This window comes from Parasteatoda tepidariorum, chromosome 12 (assembly GCF_982258835.1).
Source record: "Parasteatoda tepidariorum strain Cologne lab strain chromosome 12, Ptep-v5.0, whole genome shotgun sequence".
NCBI lineage: Eukaryota > Metazoa > Arthropoda > Arachnida > Araneae > Theridiidae > Parasteatoda > Parasteatoda tepidariorum.
The window spans coordinates 35,127,489-35,140,475 of record NC_141766.1 but is presented as its reverse complement, the minus strand read 5'-3'; the positions used below and the strand labels follow the sequence as shown (position 1 = coordinate 35,140,475).

At 32.6% G+C, this 12,987-nt stretch overlaps 1 protein-coding gene across 3 annotated transcripts in view; it reads right to left on the bottom strand.

Moving 5' to 3' along the window:
- Positions 1-719: 719 nt before the first annotated feature.
- LOC107443351 (uncharacterized) overlaps positions 720-12,987 on the bottom strand; it is a 31,780-nt gene continuing 19,512 nt past the window's right edge. For all 3 annotated transcript variants that reach the window (XM_087156194.1, XM_087156192.1, XM_087156193.1), the window contains exons 5-6: positions 9,651-9,848; positions 720-1,838 (exon numbers count right to left, since the gene is read on the bottom strand). In XM_087156194.1, coding sequence (XP_087012320.1) covers positions 1,639-1,838; positions 9,651-9,848 — 398 coding nt within the window. In that variant the 3' untranslated portion in view covers positions 720-1,638. The remainder of the gene's footprint in view (positions 1,839-9,650; positions 9,849-12,987) is intronic.

Below are 12,987 nucleotides of genomic sequence, written 5' to 3'. Positions count from 1 at the left end.
AGTGGTATTTTGATCCATTCCCTCTTTTCCATTATTTTTGGAAGCTTATTTCTTTAAGCAAAACTCAAAACATTAATATACAACATTTATTCAAATTTTAATGATTTCTTACAAGTTTTAAAAACTGCAACAATAACATAAAAATTTCATATACCAACGCTTTCATGTTTTTTTAATTAACATATTAATTATGTAAGCAAGATAAATTAATAATTTTTCAATAATTAGAAAAAGTATTAATGTAGCAAGCCTGTTTGTTATTTGTAACTTTTCTTGTGATGGAATGCGCGTGATTGTTTTTTTTCCCTCCTACTAATTCTTGGATACACAGACTAATTTATGCAAAGACAAAACACGATTTTTTTTCTCTCACTAATTCTTGGATACTCAGACTAATTCATGCAAAGACAAAACATAGGTCACTGTTGATATTAAAGTACCTGCAATTGCAGTAGAAACCAAATGAAACTGTTAAATCCCTCCTAATAGAATAAGAATTATCGTCTGCTTCAAAATATGCCATTAAATTGAACGGAACTACTGACGCAATTAATCGACTACAAAAGTCTTGTTTTTCTAAATAATGTTTTCCTCCTACAATTGTTAACTATTTTAAAAAACTTTTAACTATTAATTGTTAATATTTAATTTTAAAATATCAAACTTAATTCTTTACTCAATTTTTGTTTAAGTTGGCTGTCATAAATAAAATTGTGCAACAATTTTTAAACATTTTATTTAAAAAGATACATAAAATTGTTAAATAAAATAGACAAAAATATAAATGCTTTGATAGTTTTGAAACTAAAAAATTTTACTCAAATTATTGTAGGTATTTACAGATGTAAACAAGAATTACCTTGTCATTGAATTAAGTTTTGTAGCAAATAAGCGCAATGAATTCAGAAAAGCAAGAATTTAATTGAGTTACACTGGTTATCGTATTTTTCATCGCTAATTATGACAAAAATGCTAGTTTTTGAGCAAATATATCAAAGTTCTGAATTAATTTTGACCAACAACACAATTAACAATTAAACGTTAAACAATTTAAACACTGAAATTTTGCTATGTGTAGCTTAATTATTTCAATCTCATTGACTCCCCTTACTATATAGTTTTAGAACCTTGTCAAAAATTAAGTAAAAAAAAGCATACACACTAGGGTGTTAAAAAATTAAAACTAGATTCACTAAACCAATTAAAAGACTATTCTCCTTGTTAAATACCGGTTCGTTATAAGTGGGCTCTGTTGCTTAAGAAGCATTCTTAGAGTTTTAAAAAAAAAAATTCTTCTTCACTGTAAGTTACGTTTTGGAAAAAAAAAACTGTAAAAGTGAAAATATGCATTAAAAATGCAAAAAAATATATAATATTTTATTTTTTTGTGAAGGCAATTCTCTAAACTTTTAATGACTTAAAAATTGAATCTCAAGGAATTTCCAATATAGAAGCACTTAAGCTTATTTTTAAAATAGCTAGTGAAGCTAATGTTATTTTCATAAATCAATGTATTCGCACAACTATGACCCAAAGTGATGTTAAAGTAAGAAATGCAGGGTTTTTGGACCATGGTCGTGCTATTCTACGGTACCTGTTATACTAATGCCTGTACAGTTTTTCTATTCTGTTAATATTTTAAGCTTTATCTGCTACATCATTATTTGTTGGCCTTCCAAATACAATGTATACAGTGAAAGATATAAGAAATAAGGATGTACTGAGAAATATGGAATTTAAAAGCCAAAATGCGTATTGATATAAAGTTTTATGACAATATTTCAAGCTTGTAGTGTCGTAGTAATTTGGCGGGAAAGCTGCATAAGTCCAATAACATCCTAGAAAAAAATTGAATGTTTAATTAAATTTAGAATTTTTAATTTTCTTATGTAAACTGTACACACAAAGATATACATGGTGTTCCGTTAAGACCACCTTCAATATTTATTTTTAGAATCCGTATCAAAAATGAAAAAAAAAGGAATGCAAATTAATATAAAAAAAGCAAAAACGCTACCGAAAAAAAAAAAAAAGCAAAAACGCTACAGAAAGTGACAACTTAAGGTGCAGGAGAGCAGATAAAACAGGTTTGATTGCGGGAGGAAACAGAGAGGATTTGAAAGACGATTATTAGAAATAGCTTCCGACAACCTCCTATTAAACCTGACTTGATTTTTAATAGATCCACTTTTCTTAACTGCAATTTGTCAGCTTTCGATAATAATTTTGTTTTTTCTCACTACATTTGTATGAGACCAATATTATCAATTTGCTCCCCTAATTGTACATACTTTTTGTTTAAATTTTTGATATGGATTATAAAAATGCATATTAAGGGCGGTCTTTACTTGACACTTTGTATTTACATGATGATTATACATGAACCCCTGACGAGCATATTATATAATATATATATATATATATATATATATATACAGTGGTGGCCAAAAGTGTGGACACTTTTTGAAAGTTTCATGTTTTTCAACTTTGCGTGCTTGTAGAATATATTAATTTCAGCTTAAATACAAACGTTTATGTATCAAATTGAAGGTAATTTAATGTAGAATTTAATAATAAATACAGTATTACAATATCTGTATTACAAAAAAAGTTATGCAATTAATAGTAAGATCTATCTTAGATTTGCATTTTTTTAAAGTGATACTTACACAATCAATACTTAGTAGGATAACCCTTATTTTTTAAGACAGCTTCACAGCGTCTCTTCATCGAGTGAACGAGTGTTTGGAGTTCATCTTTCGTAATCACATGGTGCCAAGAATCAATTATAGCTTCACTTGGTTGTCTTTTATTGGATGGACGTTTTTTTCGTACAAGAATTTTCAAACGTCGCCATAAATTTTCAATTGGATTGAGATCAGGGCTGTTTCCTGGCCATGGTAATATATCTATGCATTTATTTTGAAAGCATGCTTTGCATACTTTTGCTGTGTGGCATTGAGCTGAATCCTGCTGAAAAATAAATGGTTCGTTGTTGGGGAAGAGATCCCTGATGGAAGGTATCAATTTTGGTTCAGGACAGTTTCAGATGTATTTTTTGGCATTCAGGATGCCAAATCAGGCCGAAAAAAATGCACAAGTGCTACTACCGATAGAAAATTAAATGGCTATGCCTTCAAGATAGAAAAATGTCATCAGATGCCATTAGATGTGAAATGAATGCAGCTAGTATTGCAGTAAGTTCAAGAACAATAAGAAGAAACTTATCAGGATTTGGACTACAAGCTAGAATTCCAAGGAAAAAACCATATTTAAATCAAAAGCAACGCAAAAACGAGTTAAGTCGGCAAAAGAACACATTAAATGGTCAGAAAATCAATGGAAGCAAGTAATCTGGAGTGATGAGAGTAAAATATCGCTCTTTGGAAGTGATGGTAGAAAATACGTGAGGCGTAGAGTAGGTGAGGCGCTTCATCCTGATTGCATTGAAGCAACTACTAAAAATCCAACAAGTGTCATGATTTGGGCATGTATATCTGCAGATGGTGTGGGCCGAATTCAAGTGATTGATGGCATCCTGAATTCCAAAAAATACATCGAAACTGCCCTGAAACCAAAATTGATACCTTCCATCAGGGATCTCTTCTCCCACAACGCACCATTTATTTTTCAGCAGGATTCAGCTTCATGCCACACAGCAAAAGTATGCAAAGCATGGTTTCAAAATAAAGGCATAGATATATTACCATGGCCAGGAAACAGCCCTGATCTCAATCCAATTGAAAATTTGTGGCGATGTTTGAAAATTCTTGTACGAACAAAAACGTCCATCCAATAAAAGACAACTTATTGAAGCTATAATTGATTCTTGGCACCATGTGATTATGAAAGATATGAACTCCAAACACTCGTTCACTCGATGAAAAGACGCTGTGAAGCTGTCTTAAAAATTAAGGGTTATCCTACTAAGTATTGATTGTGTAAGTATCACTTTAAAAAAATGCAAATCTAAGATAGATCTTACTATTAATTGCGCAACTTTTTTTGTAATACAGATATTGTAATACTGTATTTATTATTAAATTCTACATTAAATTACCTTCAATTTGATATATAAACGTTTGTATTTAAGGGAAAATTAATATATTCTACAAGCACACAAAGTTGAAAAACATGAAACTTTCAAAAAGTGTCCACACTTTTGGTCACCACTATATATATATATATATATATATATATATATATATATATATATATATATATATATATATATATATATATATATATATATATATATATATATATATATATATATATATCCGCCCGTCGGTGTTCCCACCTTATCGTGGTGGTGTGGTTTGTGTGTGTTGTCGATCCCGAGAGCTATGCCGGCGGTAGCTTAGCTACTGGCAGGGTCACCCAAGCCGGACAGGTCGGAGGGGAGACACCAGACAAAGAGGAACACCCTGGTCCTCCAGGTTGGGGGTTGGGCGTAGGGCTAACAACTCTACCCTGTAAAAAAATCTTGTTGCGAAGTCTCAAGTCAATGAATCCGGACCGAAATTTAGAAGACGACCTGGCAAATCTTACATGGAACTGAGAATCGGAACTTGGAACATTCGCTCTTTGTATAAAAGCAAAGGGCTGCAACTCTTAACGGAACAGCTGGATAATTACAGAGCTGATGTAATGGCTCTGCAAGAGATGAGGTGGCTTAACGATGGAATAATCGAGAAGAGAAATCACACAATCTTCTATAGCTGTGATAAGAAGAGGCATTTTTTTGGAACGGGTTTTGTTGTGGGCAAACACATTCGTCATCTTGTCGTGGATTTCGTGCCAAAGTCTCCAAGGTTATGTAAAATTAGGCTAAGAGGAAAATTCTTTAATTACAGTCTTATAAATGCCCACGCACCTACTGAAGACAAGGATGAAGACGAGAAAGAACTTTTCTATGAGAACCTGCATTCTCTATATAACTCCTGTCCACAAAACGACATCAAAATTATTTTGGGTGACTTAAATGCTAAAATTGGAAAGGAAGCTGAGCACAGGCCCACTATTGGAAAATACAGCCTGCACGAAACAACAAATGACAATGGACAGAGGCTCATTCACTTCGCTGCAGAACATAGCATGGTCATATCCAGCACCTTTTTCCAACACAAGAGAATTCACCAAACGACCTGGAGATCACCAGATGGAGATACCTCCAACCAGATCGACCATATATTGATAGACTCCAGACATATGACGGACATACAAGATATTAGAACCTATCGTGGGGCCAACTTTGACTCAGACCATTACATGGTAATGAGCAGGATCAAGGCCAAACTATCTAATGCACGTAAATGTCATGGGAAACGTCTTGAGAAATTTGACTGCGAACAATTAAAGACCCCTAGAGTCAGGGATGACTTTCAGTCACAACTAACTATGAAGCTTGATGAAAAAGCAATCGAAAATATTGATTGCATAGATGGAAAGTGGACTTCTTTCAAAGAAGCCCTATTGGACACATGTGATAATGTAATAAGCAAAATAAAAAGAGCTGAGAAAAAGGATTGGTTTGATACAGAATGTCGCAACGCGACCCAAAGAAAAAATGATGCATATAATATGATGCTCAGTAAAAAACACTCAAGAGCATCAGTAGAGAAATACAAAACTGCAAGAAGAGAAGAAAAGAAAGTTCATAGGTTGAAGAAAAAGTTTTTTCACGAAGACCTCTTTAAGGATGTCGAACATCTCCGAGGGTCTAATGAGAGCAGAGCTTTCTTTCGTGGCATTAACTTTGGTCGTCAAGAGTTCAAACCTAGAACTAACCTTTGCAGAAATAAAGATGGAGATATTTTAAGCGATAAAACAGACATTCTCAATAGGTGGAATGAACACTTCGACAACCTACTTAATGTAGAGTGCGTTCAGACAGAGTCCTGTTCACCAAACGTTAACCAAGAGTGTATAGCACCTCTTTCAATGATTGAGGTTGAAGAAGCAGTTCAAAAACTTAAGAACAACAAGGCTCCTGGCCCAGATTTGATATCACCAGAATTCTTAAAAAACTCAGGACCAGATGGGTTAAAGGCCATACATAATATTCTAACATCAGTATGGGAAAAAGAGATACTCCCGGAAGAATGGAAACACAGCACTGTTTGTCTTATACACAAAAAAGGAGACATTCTTGAATGTTCAAACTACCGGGGTATCAGCATGCTCTGCACTGCATATAAAGTCTTTTCAAAAATTCTATTTAACAGACTTAGCCCCTATGTAGAAAACATCATTGGTGAATACCAGTGCGGCTTTAGGAGGGGCAGGTCTACAACTGACCAAATATTTTGCATAAGACAGATTCTGGAAAAGACCAGGGAATTTGGAATTGGTACCCACCACCTATTTGTGGATTTCAAAACTGCTTACGACAGTGTAAACCGGAAGCGACTCATTGAAGCTATGCGAGAATTCAATATCCCGGACAAGCTTGTACGACTCACCACACTTACACTGTGTAAGACCATGCAGAAAGTTAAAATCCAAAATGACTTCTCGGAACCAATGGAGGTAAAAAATGGTGTAAGGCAAGGCGATGCTTTGGCATGCCTACTCTTCAATTTGGCATTAGAAAAAATTATCAGAGATTCAGGAATCAATACCAGAGGACATATCTTTCATAAGTCTGTCCAAATTTTCGCTTTTGCCGATGACGTTGACATCATAGCTCGAACACAATCTGACTTAAAGCAAGCCTTTCTATCCATGGAAAAAGAGGCAGAAAAAATGCATCTCACTATTAACCAGGAGAAAACCAAGTACATGCAATGCACCAAAATAACTGATTCTACAACTCACTTGCAAATTGGTGAATACAAGTTTGAAAAAGTAAACAGTTTTGTTTATCTTGGTTCTGAAGTCAACGTTAATGGCAATATCGCACCCGAAATACAAAGAAGAATCAATAGTGCAAGTAAATGTTTCTATGGATTAAAAAAATATTTAAACTCAAACCTACTAAAAAGAGATACTAAACTGTTAATTTATAAATGCTTGATCAGACCTATCCTAACATATGCCTCAGAAACTTGGACAACAACACAGAAAGATGAGAATTCCTTGGGAATCTTCGAACGTCGGATCCTAAGATCCATTTTTGGGGGCAAACAAGTTGATGGTACTTGGTACAGACGTTCAAACTCACAACTCTATCGGGCCCTTAGAGAGCCTGAAGTTGTCAAGTACGTAAAAATTCAAAGAATTAAATGGGCTGGTCACATCATTCGGATGAACAGAGAGCGTCCGACAAACATAATCTTTTCGGCTCAGCCCATCGGATCAAAGCCCAGAGGTCGACCAAAGCTGAGATGGGCCGACTGCGTGGAAAGAGACTTTTCAGTCTTAAAAGTCTCAAACTGGAAGACAACTGCCAGGCAGAGACAGGCCTGGAGGAAGTTGATTGAGAAGGCCAGGGCCCACCCGGGGCTGTCGTGCCATTGAGGAAGGAAGGAATATATATATATATATATATATATATATATATATATATATATATATATATATATATATATATATATATATATATATATATATATATATATATATATATATATATATAGTATGTATGATGTATACATGAGTGTGTGTTTTTTCCTTCTTTCAGTTGTCACCAGAGCACGTTTAGTATCGAATATTTATAAATTTAAATTCTCTTTATCTCTGCCATTTTAAAGCTAAAAATATAACTCCATTTTTTTATGAGAAAATAATTTTTCAATGAAAAATATCGGTGTCTCTATTTCGATTGTTGTTGTTGTTGTTAATTTACGTCGCACTAGAGCTGCATAAAGGGCTATTGGCGACGGTCTGGGTAACATCCCGGAGGATGATCCGAAGACATGCCATCACAATTTTGATCCTCTGTTGGAGGGGATGGCACCCCCGCTTCGGTAACCCGACGACCTGCGCGCGAAGTCGAAATTCTATAACTGTAAGAACTGGATAATCGTTTTTAGCTCTATTTTTGAGCGCATACCTTAGAGTTTCTTATTTACAAATTTTTATTCCATTCTTTTGAACATTAAGATAGTAGCGACTCCAGACAGAAACGAAGAGAGCAGGATGCTATCAGTGAACTTTCTATTACTTTCCCATTGTCGTCAGAGCACGTTGAGTTGAACCACTGACACGTTGAGAATTTACCAAATAGTATTTTACCATCTAGCCAAGCGTTGCCTTTTATCATATTAAAAATATCGTTTCTATTGTATTTTAAGCTATTCTCTGAGAATTTCACATTGTGATGAAAAATAGTGACTTCAAGCCGCAACTGTTTTTAATCGTTAGAGTTTAGCTGAGCTTCATGCAATGTCTAGCCAAGCGTTTCCTTTTATCATACTAAAAATACCGTTCCTGTTCAATTTCAAGCTATTCTCTGAGAATTTCACATCGCGATGAAAAATAGTGGCTTCAAGCCGCAACTGTTTTTAATCGTTAAAGTTTAGCTGAGCTTCATGTCATGTCTAGCCAAGCTTTACCCTTTATCATACTAAAAATACCGTTCCTATTGTATTTCAAGCTATTCTCTGAGAATTTCACATTGCGATGAAAAATAGTGGCTTCAAGCCGCAACTGTTTTTAATCGTTGGAGTTTAGCTGAGCTTCATGCCATGTCTAGCCAAGCGTTACCTTTTATCATACTAAAAATACCGTTCCTAGTGTATTTTAAGCTATTTTCTGAGAATTTCACATTGCGATAAAAAAATAGTGGCTTCAAGCCGCAACTATTTTTAATCGTTAGAGTTTAGCAGAGCTCATGTCATATCTAGCCAAGCGTTACCTTTTATCATACTAAAAATACCGTTCTTATTGTATTTTAAGCTACTCTCTGAGAATTTCACATTGCGATGAAAAATACTGGCTTCAAGCCACAACTGTTTTTAATCGTTAGAGTTTAGCTGAGCTTCATGTCATGTCTAGCCAAGCGTTACCTTTTATCATACTGAAAATACCGTTTCTATTGTATTTTAAGCTATTCTCTGAGAATTTCACATTGCGATGAAAAATAATGGCTTCAAGCCACAACTGTTTTTAATCGTTAGAGTTTAGCTGAGCTTCATGTCATGTCTAGCCAAGCGTTACCTTTTATCATACTGAAAATACCGTTTCTATTGTATTTTAAGCTATTCTCTGAGAATTTCACATTGCGATGAAAAATAATGGCTTCAAGCCACAACTGTTTTTAATCGTTAGAGTTTAGCTGAGCTTCATGTCATGTCTAGCCAAGCGTTACCTTTTATCATACTGAAAATACCGTTTCTATTGTATTTTAAGCTATTCTCTGAGAATTTCACATTGCGATGAAAAATAATGGCTTCAAGCCACAACTGTTTTTAATCGTTAGAGTTTAGCTGAGCTTCGTGTTAGCGAGTTCTAGCTTTTATGGGAAGTAAAGGTGGCATTGTGCGCGCTGCTGACCACTGACCATAATAATGCCGTTGGTCACGAAAGTGTAGAGATTTAGGCTCCATGACCCTCTGGTCCACAACGGGCTGTTACAAGAATCTTTAATATTATTATAGCAACTGTATTTCCGCGTATACAAAAAATAAATGACTTTTGTTATTTAATATCACAATAACTAATTTTGGCATGTTTTATGTTAGTAAAGATTGCGTATAATACTATACCTGCAGCAAACCATCCTACTTGGATTAGTATCGATGCTAGTAAACACCTTGAGTAAAATGAGTCATTATGTTCTTGATCTTTCACTAAATTTCTAAGTTTTCTAAATAAAAACATGAAACATATGAAAGCTGAGCCTGCAATGATTAAGTATATGGGTATCATAGGTTGGGCTTTGCAATTATATAAATGAAGAATGCCTGAAATAGAAAATAAATATTTTAAACATTATTTTGTAAAGTTTAATGGATAAACATCAAACACCATAAACTGTGTCAAAAATGTTTTTTCCTGACATACTTTTCAAGTGCAATGCTTCAAAGTCCAGAAATACTTTTCACTTTTTAATTTTCGACAAAGCACAAAAAGCGCATTCATTGGATAACATGGACACAACTTGAAATACGCGTTTGAAAAAATGGATAATGCTCAAAAGACGCTCTAAAAATGACAATGATATTTACGTTATAAAAAAGAGGCGTAGTTCAAAAAAGGTGTTTAAAAAATCGGATATTTGAAATGCGTGTTTGAAAAAATGAACATAAATGGATAAAAATGAACAGCTTGAATTGCATGTATGGAAAAATAAGCATAGATGCGCTTCTAAGAAAATGAACACAGAATTAAAATTCTTTTCTTAAACTACTGTTATGACTTTTGTATTTTAAAACAAGAAATAAGTAGATATTTGTTTTTTGTAATGTTTAAGAACACTAAGAGAATTTTATTTTGATTTGTTGCGCCCCTTTTTTCAAGAGAACGGTAGGTTTTAAAAAAAATTGAATTCATTGAAAAGGTGCGTCGTTTTACATTGTCCAATCTCAGAAACATGCATTTTTTCAAACTCACTATGTCTATTTCTAATATGCACTTTAAGTTGTGCCCATTTTTTCTTACACATATTTCTATTTATGTTCGCTTTTTCAAACGCGCATTTTGAGTTTTGTCCAAATTAGAAAGTTCCGATTTTGAAACATGAAAAGAGGTTGCGAAAAAGTCATATATTTCATGTTCCATGAAGTACATATGTTTTGACTATATTTGATAATATTGCAGGGATATATTTTATTTAAGATTTCTTTAAATAGCACAAGAATAGCTTCAAGTACATCCAACAATAGAAGCTTTCCAGACAAATAATCAACGTATGAAAATGGACTCCCGCCTAATGAAAATGAGACCTAATTGTTAGCAGCTTAAAAAAAGTCGTCTGCCACTAAGTGAAAACGAATTCTTTGACACTTGTAAATTTAAAAATAGTTTTTCAATAATAAGTTTTAAAAAAAGTCAGTAATAATTTTAAAAATGCAATTTGTTGTTCAGTCTAAAGACATTTAGAGAGTCTGATACTTTAGTTCAACAGAAAGTCGTCTGCCGCCTTATGAATATCTGTCTACTCTTGTAGATATTATGCCAAAAACAAAACGATAAAGAATTTCCAGTTCCCAAAAACTATAATAACAATATTTTAAAAAGAATATTATCTTTTATGTCATTTTGAAGGCAGTAGCATCAATTGCCATAGGTTCCTCGTATATATAAAAAAGAACATTTACCACAATGATTTTTGCGAAAATTAATCAGTCAAATATTTTTAGTTGATTAAAACCTTAAAAAAATTCTTGGTGACATTATATGTATTTTTTTTTTATCTCACAAGCAAAAACCTCATTACGCCAGGTAATTTTTGTTTCTTCATTTAAAGTGTAATTTTTATGCTTGTTCTTTTGGAAATTATTTTAAGTGCATTTATCAAATTTACTGTTTGTTAGGTATATTTGAATTTTTATTATATATATTACACCTTTTATTCTCCAGTGAATAAGCTACAAATGAATTTTTTAGTATTTGAAAAATTTTTCAAGTATTTTTAAAAGTTTTGTATTTTTTTAAAATTTTTTACTTGTTTGTTTTCCAACAATTTATATTATAGCTCACCGTGTTTTTCTTAGGAAATACAAATTTTTGGCTTGATTAAATCTTCACAATTTTTTCCTCGTTACGCAAGTTACATTTTTATCAAAAGATTGTTTTTAAATCATGTAATTGCAAAAACGCAATTTCAAGGTTGAATAAAACAAATAAGATGAAAGTTTTAAAATTATAAAACCGTATACTGAGTGATTTTAACCAGCTACATAAAAAAATACATCCCATTCTGTTTGACGTCCGAAATATTTGGGCCAAAAATTAATAATCATATTTTATAAGTAACAGTTCTGTAATTTCAATCTAAACAGCTCTGAAATATAACATAAACAGTGAGTATAAAAATTGAAAATATTTATCATGATTACAGTTTGTGTGCTATTTATTCAATAACATGTAAATACTTAATACCAGAAGATTTTATATAAAGTTCCCATTATGAATGTTTGGGAAGGTTTTCATATTTTTATTTGTATCTTTTTTAGCTATAATGACCTTCAAAAGTATAATCTTCCAGTTTTATCATTTGATAAGAGAAAGATCAACTGTTTTAGAACTAAATAGAACAATCCTTGAGTAAAAAAGAGTTATGGTACAAATTTAGACAAGATGGGTGTTAAACGAGCTCTTTGTTTTACTTATTCAATACTTCCGTAAAAGCTATTACATAAAATTTTAAACAGCAAGAGTTCTTGCGTTAGAAGGAATGCAAGCGTTTTAAATTTTGTTGCATATTTAAATATGATACATTTTTTGAAACGTGAGCCTACATTTTCAAGTTAAAAAGAATTTTAAAACTGAAGACTAAAAAAGGTTCACGAAAAAAGAGTGAGAAAAACTTAATTTAAAAATTGAAATAGTATCCCTAATATGATCAACCGAAATTAACTCGAACCAATAATTATTGGTAACTTAAAGGCCATTATTTATTAAAATGGAACTTCGCGGAAACTTAAAGAAAAGCATGAACTTTTTTTGAATGATGGAACGATAGAACATATTTTATAACATTGAGCTTTAAATTAATGTCTTCAGTTTTACTTAATCTTGTACAATACATAAAATAGTATCCATGATATGAATTTTTAAGAAAAAAGTTAAATATGAACTAAAGTGTTCAAAATTTGCAAAGTGTTTCATAATTGCCGCCCTTATTGTAATGTTTTTAAAATCTTTGTAAATATGAACTGAAAAACAGTCACGATAAGAGTTTCATCCGAAATTAACTCGAACCAATAATTATTGATAACAATAAGTAACTTAAAGGCCATTATTTATTAAAATGGAACTTCGCGGAAACTTTAAGAATAGCATGAACTTTTTTTGAAGGTAGGAACGATAGAACATATTTTGTAACCTTGGACTTTAAATGAATGTCTTCAATTTTACTTAATCTTGTACAATATATAG